This window comes from Manacus vitellinus, unplaced genomic scaffold (assembly GCF_001715985.3).
Source record: "Manacus vitellinus isolate BGI_N305 unplaced genomic scaffold, ASM171598v3 scaffold_50_pilon, whole genome shotgun sequence".
Lineage (NCBI taxonomy): Eukaryota > Metazoa > Chordata > Aves > Passeriformes > Pipridae > Manacus > Manacus vitellinus.
Genome location: NW_021940612.1, coordinates 3,453,726 through 3,477,637, shown reverse-complemented (window position 1 = coordinate 3,477,637; position 23,912 = coordinate 3,453,726). Strand labels below are relative to the sequence as shown.

Genomic DNA, 23,912 nt, shown 5'->3' with positions numbered 1-23,912 from the left:
TTGCATTATGATTTGTGATGCAAGTCAAGGAAGGCTCTTGTAAATGACAGATTACTTTTTAGATAGAAAATAAGAATTATTGTTGTTGTATATAGCCTGGTAATTCAAGCAAAGCTAACAACCAAATCACATCCAAGCAGGGAACTGGATTTGCTATAAACCACAGCACAGGAAAACAGCTCAAGAAACCCCTGTGTACTTTTATTTATTCTCAGATTGACAGCTTTTCATATGGAGGAGGAGAAGAATATCTCTCAGAACAGCAAATCTATCATCTACCCACACCACCAATGAAAACCTCTTCCTATTGCAAAAAAAAAGACTGTGGACTTTCTCAGTATTATGTTATTAAACTTCCTTGAAGACATAAATTAAACTAATTTTAAATTGATGCTTCATATTGCACTATATTTATAGTGGAAATACAAATTGTGTCCAGAAAAAAATCCAGTAAGCATGCATTTCAGCATACAATCATGGGTCAGGAGCATTTTGAAGCACTTACAAGGCTAAGTTCTTTGGATTTGGAGGAAGGAGTACTGCTAGAAGATGCAATAGATGACGGACTAATTGGTGCATCTTTTTTCAGCAGGCGAGTCTTGTCCAAGCCATTTTCCCGTGGAGACTGGGCTGGGCTCCCCCGGGGAGAAGAAGGATCCTAAACATCAGCAACATGGGTTAGCATAAAAATTTCATACTAGTCACTAGTGCTTGACTTGAGCAGTCCTTGCTTCGGAATGAAGATCCGTCATAGGAATTGACGTCTTTCTTCTGTTCTCGACTGATTTAGCTGATACAATTGTAAAATCGAGATGGATAATGAAGGACAACCTTTTTTTTAAAGAAAGCCCTAAAATTTGATGCCATTGAATTATGTAAAAAAATTTATGGATATTGAAATAGGCAAGTAAATCTTTTTTTTTAGGTGACAGACTGAAAAGGTTTGATGCACTTAGCAGACCTGATAAAGCTGACAAACGAACTCATGGTCAGAGTGAAACAAACGACTGTTAGAAGATACTGTTAGATGCTGCATCCCATCTTGTGCTGTTCTGGCTTCAAATATCTCAAGAGAACTTTCCGTTCATATGAGAAACAAAAAGCCCTTTGTAGAAATAAATGTTAGATCTGATTTGTTTTCTAAAGAGAGACAATGTGACTGGATTCCCTCATGTATTTCAAGTTCCTTTATGAAGGCAAACACTGTAATCTTAGTCATAAAACCAATACGCACAGAAACCACTGAAGACACTCCCACCACCACTACTATAAGGTAGAAAAAACACCATTGTGTATACCTCATTGGAAACATCAACTACCAAGTTGTCATCACTCTTTTCACCATCGCTGTCCTGCAATGACAAATCACAATGTTCTAAAACCCATTTATTTAATATCCCAACATCTCTTAAGCATTAAGAAAAAATAGCAAGGCTGCTCGCAAATATGCAATGTACCATTCCCAAGCTTTAAGTGGTAATACAATTAGAATATTTAGATCACCTACAGGGCTTCTGCTTTGCAGGTTGCCATAGCTATAGTATTCTTTCCAGTTTTTACACTGGTACACAAGGACACACGATGAAAATCTTCATCCAAAGTTGCGCTGCACTATGAAGTGGAGCCAAATTAGAGCCCAGATCTAACAAGTCCCAGCCTAACTAAAGCTCAGCACTACTGTCACATGGCTTCCATGTGCTCTGTATTTATATTGTTAAAAACACTATCAATCATACACACCGAAAACCTTTAATCGAATACAGACTTTAGAGGTAACCAGCAAGAACTTGTTGAAAATTTGACCCTCAATTTTAAAATTAGTTATGCAGAAGGAATCAGGGTGAAATTTCAGAGGAACACTTAAGTACAACAATGCACAATGCAGACAATTTACTCACATAACGAGCCGCTATTTCCTTTTCTTCTGTTTTCTGTTTTTTACTATCTGAAGAATAATCTGTAGAATTTCTGTGCTTTTCTCCTGTTCTGAAACTGGCTGAGGGAGATACAGAAGAGCTCTGCAGTCCAAAAACAGAAGGAAACATTATCAAGCACTTATTCAAAACAGTGGTTCATTTGTCACGACCCCTCAATACATCTTAAGCTGATAATATAATTTGGAGCTGTTCTTATAGATAGCACTTTGGGTTTTAATTGGTGATAGCTACCCATCAAGTGTCTTATATTAAAAATTGCACATTGTATTGCAAGAGACAGAAAAAGGAGATCAACTGATGACAACAGTGGCTATCTGCAGTGTCAATTGGATGAATGTAGAGCTAAATTGGGTCATTTTATGAATACTGTGCATTGATCTTGTTTAGCTTTGTTTCCTCTACAAATAAACAGGGTTAAATTAGTAGTCCAAGAAGGGGTGTGTACATATGTGTGTGTTTGCCTGTGTACATCAAAAAGGACGAAGAGGCTCAACGCAAGTCACACTTCAGCAAACATCTGAATGAAGATTTTTACCAAAGAAAGAAGTAAGCTTCTGAACAGTCTTGAAGCAGCCAAGAATAGGGGAAAACACTTAAACTCATTTTATTTTGATGCTGTTTACAATTACAGGCTGTGTCTGCAGCAGATGGAAACAAAATGTAGTGGCTCAGCAATTCTCTTACCATTCTACACTCTCACCTAGTAATGATTGCTAAAGAGCACATGTAGGGACAGGAGAGAAAGAAAGATAACAAGTACTTTATGCACTGTCATCCAAAAATTCTACTGTACTCCTTTAAACAAGGCAGGCAACATTTATCAACTCCTACCATATTCCCAAAAGTTGGTGGAGCCTGTATCTTGGTATACAAAAAAGAAAACAATGAAAGATGCAAAGTTCCCTCTGGGACTGATTTTAGCAGCAGCAGGAGCTTTTGGCTGTAGTTCAAGAGAGCATTTAAGCATGCACTAAACTTTATCTCACACTGAAGTCAGTGGTTGAACGTACATAAGTAAGGATGTGTTCAAGCTTTTTTCAGAATTTGAAATGACAGCAATGAAGATGAAAATAATTGTCAGTTGAAACCCTGCTGACTGTTTCCATCACTATCCTCCTTATATAATGGGGTGGGGAGGAACAACAGCTAAAGAAGTCCTTACTGATGGATTTTAGATCCTCCCATTCATTCAGAAACACTGGTTTGGGAGTTCTCCCTCCATACGCTACAGACAGCTGTTGTTCCACATAAAACTGTACTACACAGCTGTTTTGTTTTGGGGATCTCAGTGCACATCTTCCTTGGTTTATTTTACAATTATGAACACGAACATAAACCAAGAAATCAGCACTTACACTGAGTAACTTCTGCTTCATCACTATGACAAAATTTCTTCTTTTCCTTATTACATCACAAGCTTCTGGTAAGGATTTAGAACACTTAACCACAGAAATTAAGCTGTCCTTATTGCCCAAGTCATGTGAGAGAATATTTCTCCCTACTGCGACACTCAATTTTTCTAAAATTTCCAGTTCTTGTAAAGAGCATCTCAGATTAATGAGTGGTGGAATTTGCAAAAATCTTCCACATTTTTGACTGTCAATCGTGAATTACTCTCTAAGAACACTGAGTGGAAATAAAAATTTTAGAACAAAGCTAGTGCTGAACACTGCTTGTGCCTTTCCCATTTTCATATCTTCCTGCCTCCCTCTCTCTCTCTCCCTGATAGTATAAAATAAGTTGAAAAGGAGCAAATACATCTTAAAATACTGTTAATTTTGAAGCAGATTATTAATCAATTATTATAGTAAATGACAAAAACTAACAAAATTATTTTTTGCTCTGAAGTGACAACACATGTTCAGACATTTAGAGACAACAGCGGCAGTAGGTACAGAAGCCCTTAAAATAAAGTCCAAGAAGAAACATTAAATGAACTGATGACTTTAAAAACATATCTGTTTACTGCAACGATATAGCATAGCCTTTTGCAAAAGACTTTAATAGCATGCTCCTATTACATTTATATTCATTTACAATTTGGGAGACAGTAGCTTGTAATGTGAATTCAATTCATTATTTTTCAACTTCACCCTATGGAAAGCAATTTGTTTTAAAAGGAAGAAAAATGATCACCAATAAACTACAAATCAGAGTGTTGTCTAAAGAATTAAACTACTGCACTTACTTAAACAGAAATACTTATTTTCATAAATTTGAAACCATATAATTTCATTTTTCACAATCTGGTTAGCTATGTGCTATAGATACCATTTCAATCTTTGATTTCACTGCTTAATAAAGTAATAAATTAAAGTTCCCTACTAGAAAGATAAAGTAGCTAATTAACATTAGCATATAAAGGATGAGCACCACATTTGGCATTGGGGTAATGCATGTTGCTTAAGGCTTCTATTGCTTTAAAGATGGATCAGACCCGATACCAATATGAAAAAATCCTCCTGCAGCATGTCACCTGACATTAGCAGACAAATGGAGACAACTCACCTATTGACAACAGGCAGAATCTCATTTCCCAACCTGAAATTAGGCCAGTGTACTAGGACTAACATTATTTTGCCTCAAGAGTCAATTAGTACAGAAAAAATCGAAATATTCCCAGTTTTAACTGTCACCCCCCCTTTCCTTGCATGAAGCCAGCCTATCAATACCTCTGCAGCACTACCTTCTTTTTCTTTCAACATGAAATGCACCTGCTACATAAAGATCAATGACTTTATGAGATCTCTGGTAATGGTGTTGGCAGATCTAAATTTACCTCTTATGCTAAGTAATAAATACATGTCATACACATAGCCAATGAGCTGTGGTGTAGATCTTCCTATGGACGTAATGCCTACTTATTTTCACTGTGCAAGGGACAACGCTATTACCTGTACTGAGTTCCCTCCATTGTTCGTAACAGCTCTTCAGTCTATAAACAGTTGTAAGGATCTATCTTCATTGATAAATACCAGGATGTAACAATGTCCTCATGGTTTCCACTGACATCAGATTCCTGTATATAATCCTGTACACACCTACACCTTGGTTCCTGAGTGTGCAGGCCCACATGTTCCAAGAGAGGCCCTTACATTTGCAGACTGTGAAAGAAAACCTCCATCAAAGCAAATTGTTTAGCTGACAGATTCTGCCCTGTTCCTTGATTAAAACATCAGTGCCCTCCTAACAGCTGTCTTTAAGAGGCAGGAATAGGATGGCTACTTAGAGAAATTAAGTGATTCAGCACTATAACTTGGAGACTGTAACTTAATGGGCCAGAGCCTTTGTTTTAGTAACTATTAAAATTTATAGAGAAATAAAGTCTTTTCACACTGCTGTTTTCTTTAATAAAATGTGTTAATCTACTGAAAGAGTAGCATTTTTCTACTAAATAATGCTGAGTTTGCTCGCATATAATAATTAGATCAGACATCGGAAAAATACTCTTTGGTGAAAGTAGGTTACATTTAGTTGTGTTTGAGCAAAATATACAGGTTTTTCTTATTCTGCTTAGGTAGAACATTTTTATTCATGTTAAATACAACACAAAATGCTGACAAAAAACAACTGAACATACATATTTATGGATAGGTTGAGCACATTGCTGTGTTCAAATAATTTGCTTAAGAAGTGGAACAGTGTGTTTCTAGTGCTGGACCCACAGTATTTTTTGCACTAGGCTGTAAAGCATGGCATGCTATGCTTCGGTCTTTGTTTTGGGCAGTGCTGAGCGCAGTGCTAACTGAAACAATCTACCACAAGGATCACTCTTTTTTCTCTCCAACACTGGCAGGACACTGCTCCTGGTGGAGTACCAGTACCATACAGGTGCAAATTAAATAAGTATCAAAAAAGCCATGCAAGCCTCTTACGCAGCAGTAAAATTCTCTCCAGCATGCTGTCTATTTGGGATAATTAATAGTTCAAATTGCTAAGGGAAAAAACACTCCCTGTTTTAGCCCCAGGTTCCACTGGAAGTTAACTGCATCGACATAGATGGCTCACACTGTAACGTGGCAGAAATCAGTGTTGTCAGACTGCACAGCCATACAAGTGCTCTCAAATCCTGCAAGCCCCAACTCCCTGTATGCTGATTCCTCTAGATGAAGACCTGGTCTGAGCAGACTAAGTAATAATTAAATTAAATCAGTGTTAAAAGTAATGACTAGAGATAACAGGATGAAAAGCCTTCCCACATGTTTAAGATGGTAACTCTTTAAAGCATTCACGAATATGACCATTCCCATGTGTACTCTTACTACTATGCCAAAATGATGTATTTGGAGTGGAATAATTAAAACAATAATTCCCAACAAAGTGGGAATTACAAGATAATTGACCATACTGAAGTATTAAGCAAACTGCAGTAAAAGCCAAGGATGCTCAATGCTAAGGTCAATTATGGTATAATTATGTGAATGACATTACTGCTGTTACAAAGTCTGTTGAAAGTATAAAAGAACTATAAAAATTGGTACAATATGCATCACGGGGAAACGACCAGGCAGTAACGCTGTTTTGTTGGTTGATGCCAGTGTTTTAGATGGAAGTACCAGTACAGGAGCTTGGACTCAGCCACTGCACTTATGTTTGGGCTTGGAGCACTAAGCTGTCTAAGACAACGTCTATGCTTACATCGGAAGCACAAAGGAAAAAAAAGAAAAAGAAATAGAGAAATTCGTGATGAGACTTCTGACACCCGAAGGTTAAGATGAAGACTTCTCTAGTCAGCTACGAATGGTATGAGGTGGGAGACATCTCATCATACAGGTGAAAGGACATGGAATAAGAAAAAGGGGCAGTACAGCACAGTCCACAGAGACCATGCACTGCTCAGGGAGAAAACTGCAACCAAGAGCTACCAAAGGCCTTCTACATGGCTCCAAGACAACACTCATCTGCCTCAAAGAATGAATTCATTTACATATACCTGTATGAATGGGCATATTACTTTGGTTAAAATGAGGGAGGTGGTGTGAAATGCTGTGGACTGATCTACAGACACTATGGAATGCTTGCATAGTGACTGTGGCTCCTCAGGTCCCCCACAATTACTGCTACTACACTTTTTGTTGTTATCATTCTTATTAAATTATTATTATTATTATTGTTATTACTACATCCCACTATCTATTCCAGTCTCACAGATTTTGTGCTCTTTGCTTTAGATTTTCTACATGTCCTCTTTGCTATCCTCACTTAGGTAAGCGGATTTTCCTTACCATGCCTTTATCTTTAGGTATCCATAGTAGATAGTGATCAAGCTGCCACATTCAGGCAGTACAACTCAGAGCACAAATCTTCTAAAATGATTCATCAAAGGAGAGAAGGTTGCTAGTCAAGTATTGATCCCATATATATAACTTGTCATGGTAGACTTTTTTAATATTTTCACCTCTCCCTTTTCCAACTTGTTTCTCTACTTACCCAAACTGAAACCCAACTTCCACTCAGTCATATCATGATCAATTTTTTTTCTTTTTTGTCTCATTCACCACTTTTTCTCTGTAGCTGCATTTTCAGAAATCAGACAAAGCCTCAGTTATTGTTAGTGAAAAATACTACTAACTAGCTAGGAAAGATACAGAACAAAGCTGGTTTTAACATCACATGACACAGTCTGAGCTAACTGAATTGAGTTTAGTAATCAAGCATGTGATAATTATTTTTAATACAAACTATGATTAAAATGGAAACTTTGAAGTTTCATACAGCATTTTTACCCACTAATTAACTTCACTAATTGCAAAATTAATGAAGATAATTAGAGGATAAGAGTGTCATGAAAAACATCAAAGTGTAGATGTGTGGCACTGCCTACAAGAGCAATGAGAAGGCTATAAAGTAGTCTGGAATAAAGAGAATGTGTAGGCTCAGCAGTCTTCAAAACCCACATGTTCTCAGAAGTTTTACATGAACAGAAGTACAGATATGTATGTACATTATGTATAGGGGTATGCAATTTCTACAAAAATATCCATGTAGCTGTTAACACTTGTAATCTGCTTGCCCTGGTGGTACCACTGGAGTATTTAATCTAAGATAATTAAAAGCATCAAAGTCTAGATGTAATGAAACGGGTAATAAAATGAACAATAAACTACTATGGTTGTATACATTAATTCCAGTCATATTTCAACATACACTTATCAATTTGCTGGAAAAGTTGAGAGGGCCACACAGCAGCAGTTGAAGATACCTAGTAATTTTGAAGAATAATCCTATCAGCATGTGATGATGTTTTTCCAGCCCCTCCTGGTGTACAGGTGCATGGTGGTGATAAGAAAGGTAGGTGTTTAAAGCAATGGTGAGGGCTACCGGCTAGCCTTTCACAGATGGATTTTTGCAATAAATCCTTTAAAATACAGCTTCTCCACTAATCAATGGCTGAAGGAATAACACACCTAAGGCTTAATCACTACTGGCACTGTGAGGTTCAAAGGATGGAGAGAAGAACCAATGCAGCTTAAGTGCAAGCAGTGAAGAAGTAGAAGAACACAGTTGTGAGGTAAAAAGGAAAGCCAGGTTTAGCTTAAAGTATATCCTAGCAGAGGCATATGAAGATAGTGAAATCGAGTGTGGCAAATGTAACAAGGGCCCTTTGGTAAGCAAGACAGTTTGAACAAAGGACATGGTTTCAGAAGGGAACAAAAGAAACAGATGGGCAGGAAAAAGAGTTAAACATTCCTGATAGGTTTACAGAAACTTCAAAGTTCACAGATTACATTTACCATCAAGGCTGCTCTCCACATCTGCCTACTTATAAATATTGAATTTAATTGATGGTAACAAACCTGGGCATTGTCAAACATCCTCCTCTTTAAACTACAGAGTAATTCACCTGATCCGTTCTCTCCATTCACCACCCTGTGATTCTATCTCCTCCCCTTTGAATAGACCCCAGAATAAGACCACATGCTTCAGCACTCAGCAGAGAAGGTAATTTGGAAGGAGCAAAAAAATTTGCAAGAAGGTATCAGAGGTACAAACTGCAATTAGTATAGGCAATACAGTGGGTTTGCCCCAGGCCCTATGCAGGCTGCAGAGGAATACCATACCATCCCTAATGATCTCAGAAAAGGTAAGTGGTCCAACATCACAAGCCTGGAAATGCTGCCAGAGAAAAACATGCTGCTGGTATTTTAGAAAGTAAGTGTGAAAATCAGGAACAAACCTGCATGTTGGCCATGACAGTGTACAAACCCTTAAATGTTACTTTTGTCAAAATCAGGCACAATGAAATGGAGGGATCAAAGATCATGAAGTTACAGAGATTCAAAAGAATTTAGAGTGAATACCATTAGAAACCTGAGGAAACAAGCAGTGCCAAGGAAATGTGAAACTACAGCTCTACTCTCCTCAAATATTTATTTGGGGTTCTAATTACTGGTTTTTCACGCTATTTCCTTCAGCAGAGACCTGAAACAGTTTGAGAAGTTCTAGCAAAACTGAAACACGGAGAATAGAGAGTATTGGCAGTTATCTAGGGAGAAAGAGCAGGGAAAGCATGTAATCAGAGCATAAGGGGAAAAGCTCAACCAGTTGGAGCATTCAATGCAGCAATTTAATTGTGGGTTCACCACCATGAAAGGGAGAGAGCAGTAAAACCACCAGTCTGCATTATGGGCTTTGTTTCAGTGGCATGCCACAAGGCAACGAAAAGTAGTAGCACTCCACGGGTGTTCTTCAAAAGCCAGTGATATACATGCACAGACAATTCTCAGCATCCAACATATCTCCAGAATATTAACACTAATTACATTTTCACAACAACTGCATTTAAACAGAATACACAAGGATCCTTGGTTAGTTGTCAGAATACTAAAAAAACACTAAAGAGGGAATGTTTTATGATAGCCATCAAAGGCCTGTGTCAGTACACTTTACACTTTGTTAAAGAATACACGCAAGAATCAGGAAACCCCCTGAAGAATAACCGGGTTTTGCTTAGGGTCCTCTTTTCAGACCAAGCACCACAGTAAAACTGTTGTCCTTTCACTTTGCATAGTGATTAAAATGGAGGCACTGAGCCAAGCTGAACACACTTTCCTGTAGCATCTCAAGCCACGAGGGCTATAAAAATCTCTTCAGTACCAGCAACAGAGGTTAGGAGGTAAAAAATACACACGTCTACACTCTCTAGATTTTCCACATTAAAGCAGCAATGGTCAGGTTTTAAGTGTTGTCTTCTCCAGGGATATTTAAGTGGATTCAGTTTCCATGTGACAGGTCCTAACAACTTTCTCCTGGGATTTACATTCCCCTTCTAATTCTTCATTTACACCAGAAGGATCTAATCTAGCACTAATGAGCCTTCTACTGTTGCTTTAAAACCACGGAGATCACGTCTGAAGACAGTCCCATGAGACACTCAATTTAGCTGCCTTAAATCACGTACTGTGCCCCAGTGTCCCACATTCTGAGTTTTGGTTATACCTAACAAAGGCTATATTCATAGCAAAGGTATCAGTTTTGAGTTTTCACATTTTTGTTCCTTTCTAATCTATCCATATGTATCAACCCCTTGGGGGAAAACACTTTCATTTTCTTCCCTTCTGTCTGCTTGTCTCTAAAGAATTTCATTGTTGTTTTGAGGCAGAGATGACCTAGGAGATGACAAGAAGACAAAGCAAAGTATTGTTTTAACTGAATATTTCACAGATAGAACTAATGATCTCTTTCTACACTTTCTGATTAGTTATCTCCCTCCCCCCTATTTTCAATCCTATTTGTTCCTGACTCGATCAGTAGAAAAGTGATGGGAAAAAAAGATAGCCTTCAAAAGTCTACCATGATTACAAAAAGCCCCCTGAAATTCAGTAGAAACACTCACTCCACATCCTGACTGCTTCTGTCAGCACAAACATGTTCACATGATTTTCTCAGGTATTAAGCAAGAGACTAGCAATTCAGTCATCTCTTCCCCATTAGATTGTGTGGCTTCTGAAGACTCTATTCTATGCTTTTTTAATACCCTACGCGATTTAAGAAGCCACAGCCACTGCTAGGCGTTGAAAACAGAATTCATTATCTAACCAATCTCTTCATTGGGCAGGTGAAGAAAACATGACTAGGTGTTATTAAATATTTGCAGATTCTACGTCATGCCAAAGCAAGACATCCTCTTGACTATCTATAAAAAATACCTTCCATAAAGAAATCTTTGAGCACTACTGTTCTCTCTGTCCAAATAACATCCTAGCCCATTATATCTGCCTCACTTCATCTACACTCACTTACTTGTGTTCCCCAGACCCTTGTTCAGGAAATTATCCCATTTCCTATTCAGGAAAGCACTTGAGCAGATGCCAGATTTGAGGTACACACTTTGATCTCAGGGAAGTCACAAGGCAGAAAAAGAAATCAGAGGAACGTACGCATGTGCTGAATTCTAGATGCCTACTGAACACTACCCTGAATCTGGACCTCAGCATGCTGCAAAAATAATTGTCCCCAGTCTCATTCTTCAAATCAATGACTCTGCTAAGTGGATTGGATGGAGGAGTGGTGGGAACACAGATTCTGCACTCAGCCTTAAAGCAGTTACATCAGTATATAATAGTACATTGTAAGTACAACACCTACTTTGAAAATTGAAAAAATAAAACACATGGTTCTTTCTGCCAGATTTTAAGATGCATTACAACTCCTGAACATTGTAGACGTTTGCCAAGAGAAGCAGCAGTAGCTTTTACTTCTCTGGGACTTTCATTATTTATATGAGACAGATCATGCTGTTAAAAGTTTTAAATGTTAAAAGCACACTCAAATACTAACTTCAGGCTAGCTGGAAATGTTTTGATGTTAGCAATGAGTAGCCAATACATTTTTAATTCAGGTTAGAGAGGAAGGGAAGCAAAAATCTCCCTCTTGTACTCCTCCTGCACTCTGCCAAGTAGTTAAGTGTGATAACTTGGTATGCACACACATGACCTTCTGTTCTAGTCAAATTAGTTCAGATAATTTCTGAAGACTGTTCTCTCTCATTTAAGTACTTCATAATACGATACATCTTTCCATTTGCTTTTAAGGGAAGACTACAGTAGTACCTCTTAAACAGCATTCTGGTAAATGTTCCTAAATTATGTAATTCACTAGGTTCAACTCTACTGATACAATAATTTTCAAAGAAGATGGATATCATACATTATCATTACAGCTATACAATCCTGAGTTGAATTTTCCTTTGCTGAATTACTAACATTTTAATGCTGAAATTTATTTGTTTTAAAAACATCATGTGAAAGGTTTTTTAAATACCATACATGCTCAGGCACTTTATTTTAAATAGTTTAGAAATGAGCTGGTGGAAACAGGAGACAAAAAAAAAATCATCTTATGCTCTCTAATCCAGAATTAAGTACATTTTAAAGAACAACAAGCCTGTTTCCAAACAATACCTACTGTGTGCCTTTTGTTTTATTTATAAAACAAAATGTGGAATCCCTCTAGAGAAGCTGACAAGTATCAAGTTTATCAAAATGACAAGTTCAAGGTACTTTTCCTGTTGACTGTAAATAATCTCGCTGTGAGCCAATCAAGAGTATGGAGATCAAAGGCCCAACTAACACTATAAAAGCAGCAGTTACAGGGTTAAGGGAAAGCCCCCAAAGCCTCCTTCCATACAGATAATTTCCTCTAGGAACAGTTCACTGAGTGCAAAAGTGAAGACAAGTATTTTTGGACTTGCTCTGGAGTACAGCAAAAAACAACACCCACATTTTAAAGGACACCTAAGCAAGCAGCTTGATCTTATGCACAGTTCAGAATTATTTTAGTTGTAAAGACTGACCCAGGTGAGAAGGCAAAAAAGAAGCTGGGATGGTTACACGGAATAACTTGTAAAACGGGTTTCTCAGTTGGGAATGGTTATTAAATGTCAAATGACAACAGTCCGTGACTGGACTTCTCCTTAACAGCTTGCTAAGATCGTTCCTTTTTGAGGCACTAGTAACAACAGCTAGTAAAGTGTTTCCTAATGCAAGGCTTGACTACAGTGATGATCTCCACACACCCTCTTCAGATTTGAAGAGTGAGTGGGGGCTTTACACAAAGCACTGCCAGCAAGTCTTCAGAACTTAAGAGGCTGAGTTGTAAGTCACACAACTATTCAGTGACCAGGCGTCGGCGCGGGCCCGGCCGGCCCTGGGCACTGGGGCCCGGCCCTGGGCGAGGAAAGGAGCGAGAGAATGGGAGCTTCGCCTGTGCGGACAGTGCCATCGTGGGAGTTGAGAGGGGAGCCCCGGAACACACTGAAGAGAAGGACGACTCTAAACCCGGGCAGATGGATCTCATAAGCCCTGTAAGGCCATCCATCTAAGAGAAGGTCACTCTAAACAAACCTACGTCCTGAGGACCTCGCTGCCACCGTCCGAGCTCACTCGGCCCCGGCAGATGAACCTCAGGATTAAAGGGTGGGCTCAGTTCAGCGCACACTGGGTCTCACCTAAAAAATCCACTGCGCAGGCTCGAAGGCCTTACCCGCATTTGCAAAGCCCCGTATCACCAGCGCGCTTGTAACAAATGTGGGTAAAGACCTTTCCCTAATCTTCGTTCGCGAAGACTGGCCATGAAATTCAGTGACCAACATCTGGGCTGCTTGAGTTTCCTTGTAATGCTACTTTGCTTACTCTCAGTAATGAGCTAAATCCTGCCTTAAGACAGAAAATCTTGAATTTTTAAGCATGTCTTCACTACTGTTTCCTGCTAAGATGGGGACAGATTCTGCACCTGTCCAGTCTGTCCCCCTTCATTTCACTAACCTTCCCTGCCCATTATATTGTAGGGTTGGAGGGGAAGAAAAAGCTTTTATTTGTTGTGACTAGTAAGACCATTAGAATTTTCACTGTGCATAGACTTTAGTTCTGACAGTAAATGTAAATTTCCATTTAAAGACACCTAGAGCACCAAATGGAGCCCTTACAGTGAGAAAGTGTAACAAGCTCTTTCACACCAGGTACAATTATATTCAAAGCTCCAGCCCACAGACGGAAATCCTTTTTCCTTGCCTAACACGCTCTCCCCATAGGCACTTTCACTACTGACAAAAATCACATTCCCACATCCACTTTTGGGGCTGCTCCCTCTGCACTAGCACTGGGGGAAGCCTGGAAGAGTCCTTCAGCTGTGCAGCAGCCCATGCTGCACACCTTGCTAGATGGCAGTGGAGCACTGTGCCAAAAATCATGATCTGCGGATGAACAATCTTGGTCCATGTACAGAAGGTGGCAGAGCCCTGGGCTGGAACTAACACAATGGGGAACAGCTCAGGAACAGTGCTGGGATGTCTGAAGTTGCACTGCTGGTGGGTGGTGTGGTCCTAAGACCTTGTCCTAAGACAAGTTAACATCAGCCCCAGAGTTCTGGTGGGGTGTTTTGTGGCATTGTGTGGCATATGCTGTGCGATGGCCGGTTAGCCTGGCATAGGTAACATAATCAAATACAAGTGCCCCTTGGCGTGACAGTGCAGTGAGCTTCTGCTGATTCTGATACTTGTACAATCCAGGTTGGTACTGAAGGAGTCATACCAAAAACACAAAAGCAATGTAATCGAGCCAGAAGGAATGATGTAAATTCAACAAAAGCTTGTCTTCTGAAAAAACATACAGAGATTAGATAGTCAACTGAAACTGGAAGTAGTTCAAAAGGATTGAGTGAGCAAACTAGAAGCATGCATGTATTTGCCAAGAATGGGACTCAAATCCACTGTGAGGTTTCAAAAAGATGAATTAGGTAAAAATAGATCACTAAGTTGTGGCCAGATGAAGAACTGTTTGCTCAGCTGGTGTTAAAACAATGCTTATTTTGCAAAACCACTAGCCTATGGAAAAACTATGTTTAACCAAGAAGATGCACAAAATAACGAAGCAGTCTAGGTATGTCAACTCAGCTTCATATTTGGGAAGTAAATACCAGTTCATCAAGCCATCAGCTGTAACTTCAGGGTCTATGACCACCAGAGGGACCCTCGGGACAGAAGAACATGTGCCAATGGGAGGGGAAATATGTTGATAACATCGGAGAAATGATTATCGTGGGTATGTATCCTCTGTGAAAATCAATGAATATGTATGTGAGCTACAGTATATGTACAGGAGCTTTTTCTGTACTCTGCATACATGGTATTTTGGAGAAAATACCTTATGCATCTGGTGCCAAATAAAGAATGCCTGCTTCTTAATGCTACATTGGTGTTAAGGAGGTTTTGACCGGTTTTGGTAACAAAGTAACATTGATGCCTGCACAAAAAAACCTAAAACTGGGGAGGGTGCAAACTGTGTTTATATTTTGGAAATATAGGTTTAGTAGTCTGCTCTTTCATCTGATCATGTGAAGTCAGTTAAGCCTCTTCATGCCTCAGTTTCTTTCCCTTACGGGTTGTTGTGAAGATTAATGTATTGAAGATTTGGAAGTACTCCAGTATCACCAAAACGGATCTATTACATATCACAGACTAAAATGGGAAAATGAGGGAAGAATAATCAGTATTCCTTGTATCAGCAAAAACGCAACTAGAACATTAGAGCAATCTGACTCCTGTAAGAGTATTCATACCAAACTCCAGAAACTATACAGATAATAACTTTAGTTCATTCTTAGTTTACATAAATCTGTATCACACAGATATGAGAAATGTAAAAGAGGAAACATTTTTGCATTGTATGTAAAACTCTCATCAGCCAAACTCATGAGAACCTAAAGTCACTACATTTGAGATGTAACTAAATACTCTTAACAAAGTTTCAGGAAGAAAATGCTGCTGGTGGTTAATGCTGTTGCTTTTTAATTACCCACAGGTAACAGAATTAACCAGGAAATGTGCTATCTGCAAGTTTGTCTTTGAAATTATTTTTTTCTCAAATAACCTTTAATGCTGTTGCTTTTTAATTACCCACAGGTAACAGAATTAACCAGGAAATGTGCTATCTGCAAGTTTGTCTTTGAAATTATTTTTTTCTCAAATAACCTTATTGTTTAAAATGTATACAAAGCCAAACTTGCAGCTGCCTAATAAACTCAAACCTGTACTTCAGAATGTGTAAGGCTTTCTCAAAGGCAGCCAGATGTCAGATAAACCTTGCTCATTTCAGAAATCCAGGGACAGTCTTTGCATCATCATTCCTTTTACTATAACCCACCAAGTGCTTTGTGCTACACAGTGTTTGCACTTAAAGCACTCCACAAATATGACAAAAAAAGAGGGTGTGTGCTTATCTGATTAAAATCCAATGTAACTTATATGCAAAACAGGTGCAGCCCACTGGTTCGTGGCAAGTCGCCAGTGAAGAACCTCTGTGCTGAAGGATGTGCACTGCTGATTTAGGGCTTTATATCTCTGTCATACTTTTACTTCTGTCTTACTATTTTATGGTTTCCTACTATTGAATGTTCTTTCCCATATCCACTCCTCTTCCTAATTAGCCAGTTTAGCACTCCATTTGCTTATTATCTGACACCAGACAATGCAAAAAAAGTTTGCCCCGTGATGCATAATCACTCTGTCATTTGGGTGAGTCCAATCCAATCTCAGCCTATGGTAGTACATCATTTCTCTCTCTTCTTGCTTCTGTAATCACTCAAAACTATCGTTACTCTAATGCAAATTTATTCCAGAAGCTTTCCTGCTTCCAGGTCTCTGTTTCCTGAAAGTCCAGGTACTTGGGGCCCTGCTTAGAGGTCTTCAAGCAAAGCAGACTTGCCTGAAGAGCTAACTCTGTAGCTCTAAGTACAGGGGAAAGTGTACTTCACATGAAAACACAAAACTATCCAAGCTTGATTAACAAGCATCCAGGTAATGTCACAGAACACCCATCAGTTAGTTTCTTCCAAATTCTCACTCAATTTAAATGATCCAAAACCGGATTTTCCAAATGCTGTTCAAACATGATTATGGAATATATTTGTTTTGATTGACTTTTCAGAAAATCCTCATTTTTCCTTCATTTAAAGTTGAAATTTGTATGATAATTTCTTTAGTCCCCTTTAGAATTGCTCACAGTATTCCCCAAAGAGGGAGACAAAAATAACTGGAGATTCATTATGCACAAGCTGATATTTACAGTAACATCACTCCCAGCATATGTTCACTAGAAATAGCTTGGTATTTCTACCCTCTGTTTTAATATTTGTAGGATTAATAACACATTCAGGCCCTGATCCCACAGTATTTAACACCTGGGCAAAACACTTCTTGCTGACATCCACAGGGCTGTGGTTTGGCACAACAAACATACTACATGTTACAAGAAACAGCAATGGCAGCAGTAAAAGGCAATTTCTTCCCTACCTCTTTTTGTGTTTCTCTTGTTTTTTTATTGCGAAGACAGTAGGAACAATATGGCAACCATAACAAAGGGGGATAATGAAAATACTCATGGATGATTGCTCAAATTGAGTCCGTAAATGCCATGATTACCTTGCTACTATGCTGTTTGGTTTTAGGAAAACTTGAAGCTCCATGGGGGCAGGCAACAAAAGTACCAGCATATGACAACTTTGGTGCTCCAAAATCCTACAGGTACCTCACATACCACCAGGTGCACGTCACAGCAGAGGCAAGAAATACCTTTGTATGCCTTCAGATAGCAAAGCAAAAGAGTGTATCTCCTTTCATCACAGTGGTGTCTTCACCCCTGTGAACTTTATTTGCCATTTTCCAGTTGACTTGCACAACACTAAAGTTGATTGCTACAAGAAAACTACAATCAGAATAACAAATACAAAACATCTCTCCTGCCAAGCAGTAAGACCTTCCAGGTCATACACTAACTTCCTCCACAGCTACCAACATAACCACATTTCACTATACATTAAATACATTAACAATCCCAAGAAAACGATGTTCAGGCACAAAACTCAAGAGGCAGAGATGGCTAGAGCAAACTTGAAGCTCCTCCAGGGCCAAAACTCCCTTTTCAGCAGAAGTATCCTAATGTGATGCTATTCTCCTGCCTTTATTCTCTGCCATCCCTTATGACAGACCTGAAAAGAAGAACAGCTGGAACACTGTGAGTCAGACATAGGCAAAAAGGTTAGTCTCCAGAAGCCAGAAACCACAAGGATAGGCATCTTAGACACGTATTTTTAATACTTTCTTTCTGTCTCTTTCTTCTTTTCCTGAAGGACTAATGCAAAATGAAATCATCTTACAGAAGGACAACCGCTTCCCCCCTGTGCTCAATCATTCCAGTCACACTATGTTGTCCAGTAACCTGCACTGATAATTCCTTATGAATAAAATGCCAACATTATCATCCACAGCTATGTTGTTGACATGCTTTTGCTATTTCACTAAAAATACCATTAATTTTCTGGCTTCACAACAGCTGAGCTACTCTCCATTTGAATATACAAAAGAGTATTTTGTTTAAATCAAATTAAAAGCGTTCCGGTAAATGACTTCAATTTTGCTGGCTATACTACTTAGTGTATACAGTTGTATTTAATCCCCTCTTTTCTCAACTCTACTCTTTCTATACCCCCCTTCCTTTTCTCACTTCCCCCCCCCCCCTTTGCTTTTTATACTTAATCCTTTCACTTCAGGAACTGGATTTGCCCAGCAAGACATCCACAGTCAGAAAGAGCTTCAAAAACGTAGTGCCAAAGAGTTAAGGCAATGGTAAAAATTCCTCTGCTCTGTTTTTATTCACCTGTTTGCCAAAACATATTTAGCAGTAAGGAAAGGAAGGGAAGGGGGAGGGAAAAACGCATAAATGCTGAATACACCTTCCTTTTCCCATCCAGACAAGTGTAAACATTCCCCATTTAAGCTGGAATGAAAACCACCATTTCTGCCAAGTCCTCCTGGCATCTCACTACTTTATTTGTTCCCATTTGTATCTAATGCTTTTGTCAACAGTTCAACAAAAGTCAAAGCAAACAACCCACTACAAACATTGGGGGTAACAGCAACAAGCATGAATCCTTCACAATTATTCAAGCCCAGCTGCTCAGTGCCTGTCCAGGCTGCTTTCATTTACAACAGTGTCAACAAAAGGCTGAAACCCAATAACTAGGTGGGTCAATACTACCACTGTAAACCCTTCTGAGAAGGAAATGCTGTTCTGCTGCTTAACTGCTTCAGCAAACATGCAGAATAATTCAGTTAGATAGACAAGTGCTAGCCTAATCATTTGTTGTGTGAATTATTCAAGGCCTTCTCCTTAAACCCCTAAACGATGGCTCCTCAAACATTTCTGAGGAACCACCAGATGTCCTACAGGAGAAAAGGAAACAATCATTCTGACACAACAGAGGGCAGTAATCTGTGATCTTGAAAAGCATTAATGTTTAGAGGATTAATGCCTTCCTACATCTTGCTTTTGGTGTCACTGTACAGAGAGCACACACCTTTTAACATACAAGCACTAGGCATGCATCAGTTTACTAGTAGCTTGATCTCTACGCATAGAGATCGAGGTTGCTGCCTACAATTGTAGGCTGCTGCCTACAATTTTTCTTCCTCTTCTTTTTCATGTGAATTCTAAGAGTTCTTTCCGGAGAACATGTAAAATGTGGGTAAAAATAAGCAAAGTAGTCAGGTGGATGCAGAGAGAAAACATGAATTTATTCCCACATATCTCTCTCTCTCCACTGCCCCCCACGCTCATTTGATCTCTTCCTCATCACCCACTTCTGCGTTTCTTTCTCTGCAGACACAAGGCGAATGTTCACAAGCCTTTCTCCAGAAGTTTCACCAGAGTTCATGTTTACACTTTCAAAAAGCAGGGCAAACTAGTGTTACTGCATAGAATCAAGTCCTGAGCATTAGATGTTTTACTTCAGTTGCCTCTTTAGTATGGGAAACCGCCACCTCCAGATGCCTGTCTCCCCATTTTTGTTGGCTTTTTTCACAAACATATCATTACATTAACACATTTAAATTTTCAGTTAAATGTTAAGAAAACAGGCAAATTAGGTAACAAATGGTGCTTGTTTTGATATAATCTTACTATTGGCAAGAACAACCCTCGTTATGAAGAAATGTTTTCCTAAGACCAGTTTACATATATATCACAGTGCAGTGTTGGACAGACACATATCTTGAGCCAGAACACAATATCAAATACACTTAAGAATATTTTATTTTTGACATCTATGGTAACAGTTATGCACACTGAATAACTAGTATTCCAGAGAGAATTTCTGGCAGTTTTAAGACTCAGAAAAATAGTAAGAGAAAATCTGTCTGTATATCAAATTAAAGAACATGTTTTTGTTTTTATAATTAGAATCTGTGACATACTTTGTTTGCAAAACAGGCGGCTTTGCACTGTAGGAATCTCTGCTGTTGTGCATTGTCAACAGGAAGAGACTTCTTCTATCGAATAAAGTTTTCTTCCTCTTTCTGCCCAGAACAATCATGAAACACTTGTCTATCAAACAGCAGAAGCTCCATCACTGTGATGGCCTCAGCTGTTAGTACTCACTATTAGTTAGCCCTACTCGGTGGGAAACTTCAGTTACATTTACTATTTTAAATCAGGTTATTGGTACTTGCAATACTAAGTTGCAAGTATAGCAGGACTGTTACAGTCATTAGTAGGATTTACAAAATGGTTTAGGGTCTATGGAGAAGAAAGGCACAACAGAGAAGTGCTGTAGCACAGAAAACATTTGATATCAAAAGGGTTGCAATTTGCACAGAAGAACTGCGAAAAAGCTGCACAGTCTGATGCTAGATACTCTAAAAGGAACAGGGAAAAGAGACAACATCACAATCTTTGATGGTGTCTCCTCTTCTTCATCCCCCGAAGCAGGAAGAAGGGTCCAAAAATGGCACCTCCAGTCTCTGCCACAGTTGAAAGTAATGCTGTTACCAGAAAACCTTCATGAAGCACACAAGAGTCCTACAGACTAAATAACTTAACTGCTTTCAAACACGTGCAGTGTGATATAAAGCTTTTAGGCTACCTAGACGGTAAGCATACAGTGCTTTTTCTAAAGGCGCTGAACTGATCCCGGACTAGCTGCCTTTATGCTTAAGGCAGGGTACCTTTGCTACTCTAATGCCAATTACGCATACTGACAGGGCACTTAGAAAGATACCATACTTCAAGGAAATGGCAGAAAAAGGGTTTCTCTCACCCCACAGGATTTATTGTAATTTATTTAAAGGGATTCTTTTGAAATTATTCAGATACTGAATTCTTTTCTTATTTTGCAGTATGGGACAGCAAGGCTCATTACAAAATAATATTTGCAGGTCATTGTATGAAACTCTTTTCTCAAAGCAGGGAAGGAAAACCAAAACATTAATTTCTTCAAGGGCTAAAATAAATTGCAATTTGGTATTTTTAAAAGAAATAGAGAGGTGGGACAGAAGTACAGCATGAACAGATATGGCTTCAGTAAAGATATCAGGAAGAAATAAGAAATATAAGCACATAGCCATAATTACTGCAAGTCAGATACAATGATTTCCTAATGCCTGGTGTTCTAAGATCACAAAGCAAGGCTTTATATCATTTAGGTCAGCACTGGTATTTCAACTCAATGCAACCAGCAGTTTCTATACAGTCTGGCCATGTCATTAATAAAATAAAATGAGCAAAGGAGTAAGAAATATGTTGCTGGAGCTCGTAAATTTTATGTTGCATGTGTTCTGTGCCAAACACAAACCACACAGCCCTGCAGACAACCCTTCTGGGGGTAGCTGCAATTGGGAGACACCTCTCCTGGCTGTTCTTATTCCAGCATTCTTATTCCTGCATATTCCAGCACTGCACCTCTGCAGAGCATGTCAGTCTGACCAAATAGGTCTCAACCAGCAAAATCAATGTTATTATTTATTTTGATCTGTCAAGATTAATATAGGAAAAAAAATACTGTATGCCCTCTTTCAAATGATACAGTGCCTTGAAATATGCCAGCTTCTCTGTATAGAGAATCTACAATATACAGCTCACCCAGTTAATGAAAAAAGGAACAAACCATGTTGAAATCTCTTTCCTTTTCCCACCCCTCCATCCAACTTACTCATAAGTATGCATTAAGAACACTCCCACAGCTGCATTCATTGCCTCTCGAGAGGCAGAAAAACAGAGGTGCAGCTGTGCCTGCTAATATTCGTATGCAAACAAGTAGCGTTGGACTGGCTGCTATACCTCACTTAAAAGCACCCCGTCAGTCTTTGATAAGCTTGCAGATCAAAAAAAAGTGATACAGAGCAATCTGCTGTCCTTTTAATACAATTAGCAGATTAAAGTGGCATTTCACTTTCAACACTTCTTTAAAACACTGATTACATCCAGCATTCACTGATGATACAACATACACAGTGTTCCCCCTACAGTCCTTCCTGAGACTTGGTAGAGAGCTGGGGCAAGCCCTGCACTGGCAACCAGTGGTCAGCACAGCTCCTGGAGTCAGACATGAAACCTGCACCCTGGTGCACCACAGCAGGGATGCAGCTGGCAGTAGGTCAGGGGAGAGAACACCTGGCACCTGCCAGGGCCCTGGCAGGAAGCCCACAATCCCCGTGCTAGTGCTCTCAGTAATTGTTCCAGGAGGCAGTGGAAATTACCATCCCCCGGGTTTTGCATCTCACAAGCATAGTTGTGGCTGGGCCTCTTGCTGGGTCAGCTGTCACACTGCTGATTTTTGCTATGCCTCTCCATCTTATGATTTGTGTGAGACCTGCTACCCTTCAACTTCTGTTTCCACTCCAGTCTCGTGAGAGTGAAGCACAGGAGTGGTGGACTCCAGTAAAACACAGTGTGGAAACAAGTGCTTCAGTTTTCCTCTCCGACTGTTTTTTTCATGAAAGCCTGACAAGCCAAACAACACCTCAATTTAGGAGAATATTTTTTAATTTCTTCTCTCCCCTACATCCAAAAGCAAGCTTAGAGCATTCCACTGAGACCAACATCAGGCCAAGGCCCTCCACTGTGTTAAGCGCTGCTGAGAGGGACCTGGCTTCACCCCCTCTGCCAGGAGCATGGGACATCCCTGGGGTATCCCTCCAGCTCTGGCCCTGCTGCTACCAGGCAGCGCAGCCCCGCTGGTACCAAGGAAAGAACAAACTAAAAAAGATTAATTTGCAGACATTCATGCATTTCACACACAGGGTGCCCTGTGGTCCGTTGCCAGGGCAACAGGAGACCACCAGCGTGCGCTTTATTGGCTTTATGAAGTGCGTCTTGGGGGCTATAGTCCGAGAAATGCTGTATGATAATCTTCAGGCTTTTCAGAAGCCTTGTTTTGTGTTTATCCACATTTAACCCTCTGAGTGTTATTAAGAGCATCACTATGCACGTCTGGCATGCCAAGGAAAGTAGATACAGGAAGCTGGGAGACATGCACACGGTCTCTGCTTCCAGGCTAGAGACTTGGGAAAGCACATCCTCAGCAACTGCTCCCACCTGCTGTGTGTTGAAGTTTTCACCCGCAGGCCACAGGTAAGCTGGTACCCTGGCTGTGGTAGTGCAAGACTCAGCACAGCTGTGTTTGGGGACAAAAGTGACAACAGCAAGTGCAAAGGCAACAACTAGACTAATAGACTACTGACAGTAAGTTTTCTCAATAATGTCAAAAGAAGATTAAAAAGAAAAATAGGCATCTCACCAACTTCCTAGACACATCATAAGAAAAAACACACTCTTATTTTGAAGCCCAACATGTGGCACCGTCAAGCCAGCCACGTCAAAACCTTTACCACAATATCATCTGTAAATTTACACAAACAACTTCCCCTCCTCTCCTCACTCCAGGCTGGCATCAGGCATCTCCTCTGGCTGCCCTCTCACCAGCCAAGGCAGGAGCAGGAGGGAACAGGGGTTAAAAACACAGCTGACACAACACTCCAAGCAGCAACAGCCACCACTGATATGAAGCAAGAGAAGAGAGGGAGAAAGCGAGGGTGACAGAGGGGATCAGTAGAAGAAACAGCTTGCATTCAGGCTTGCAGGAGAAAGAGCATGCGGCGACAATAACTTCCTGGGAAAAGCTAAAGCCTAACGAGAATTTACTCCG

General features: G+C 39.7%; 1 protein-coding gene across 1 annotated transcript in view; it reads right to left on the bottom strand.

Moving 5' to 3' along the window:
• TLE4 (TLE family member 4, transcriptional corepressor) overlaps positions 1 to 23,912 on the bottom strand; it is a 97,345-nt gene that overhangs the window by 12,284 nt on the left and 61,149 nt on the right. Inside the window, exons 7-9 of the mRNA XM_018080921.1 lie at positions 1,899 to 2,018; positions 1,299 to 1,352; positions 506 to 658 (exon numbers count right to left, since the gene is read on the bottom strand). Of these exons, the coding sequence (XP_017936410.1) occupies positions 506 to 658; positions 1,299 to 1,352; positions 1,899 to 2,018 (327 nt within the window). The remainder of the gene's footprint in view (positions 1 to 505; positions 659 to 1,298; positions 1,353 to 1,898; positions 2,019 to 23,912) is intronic.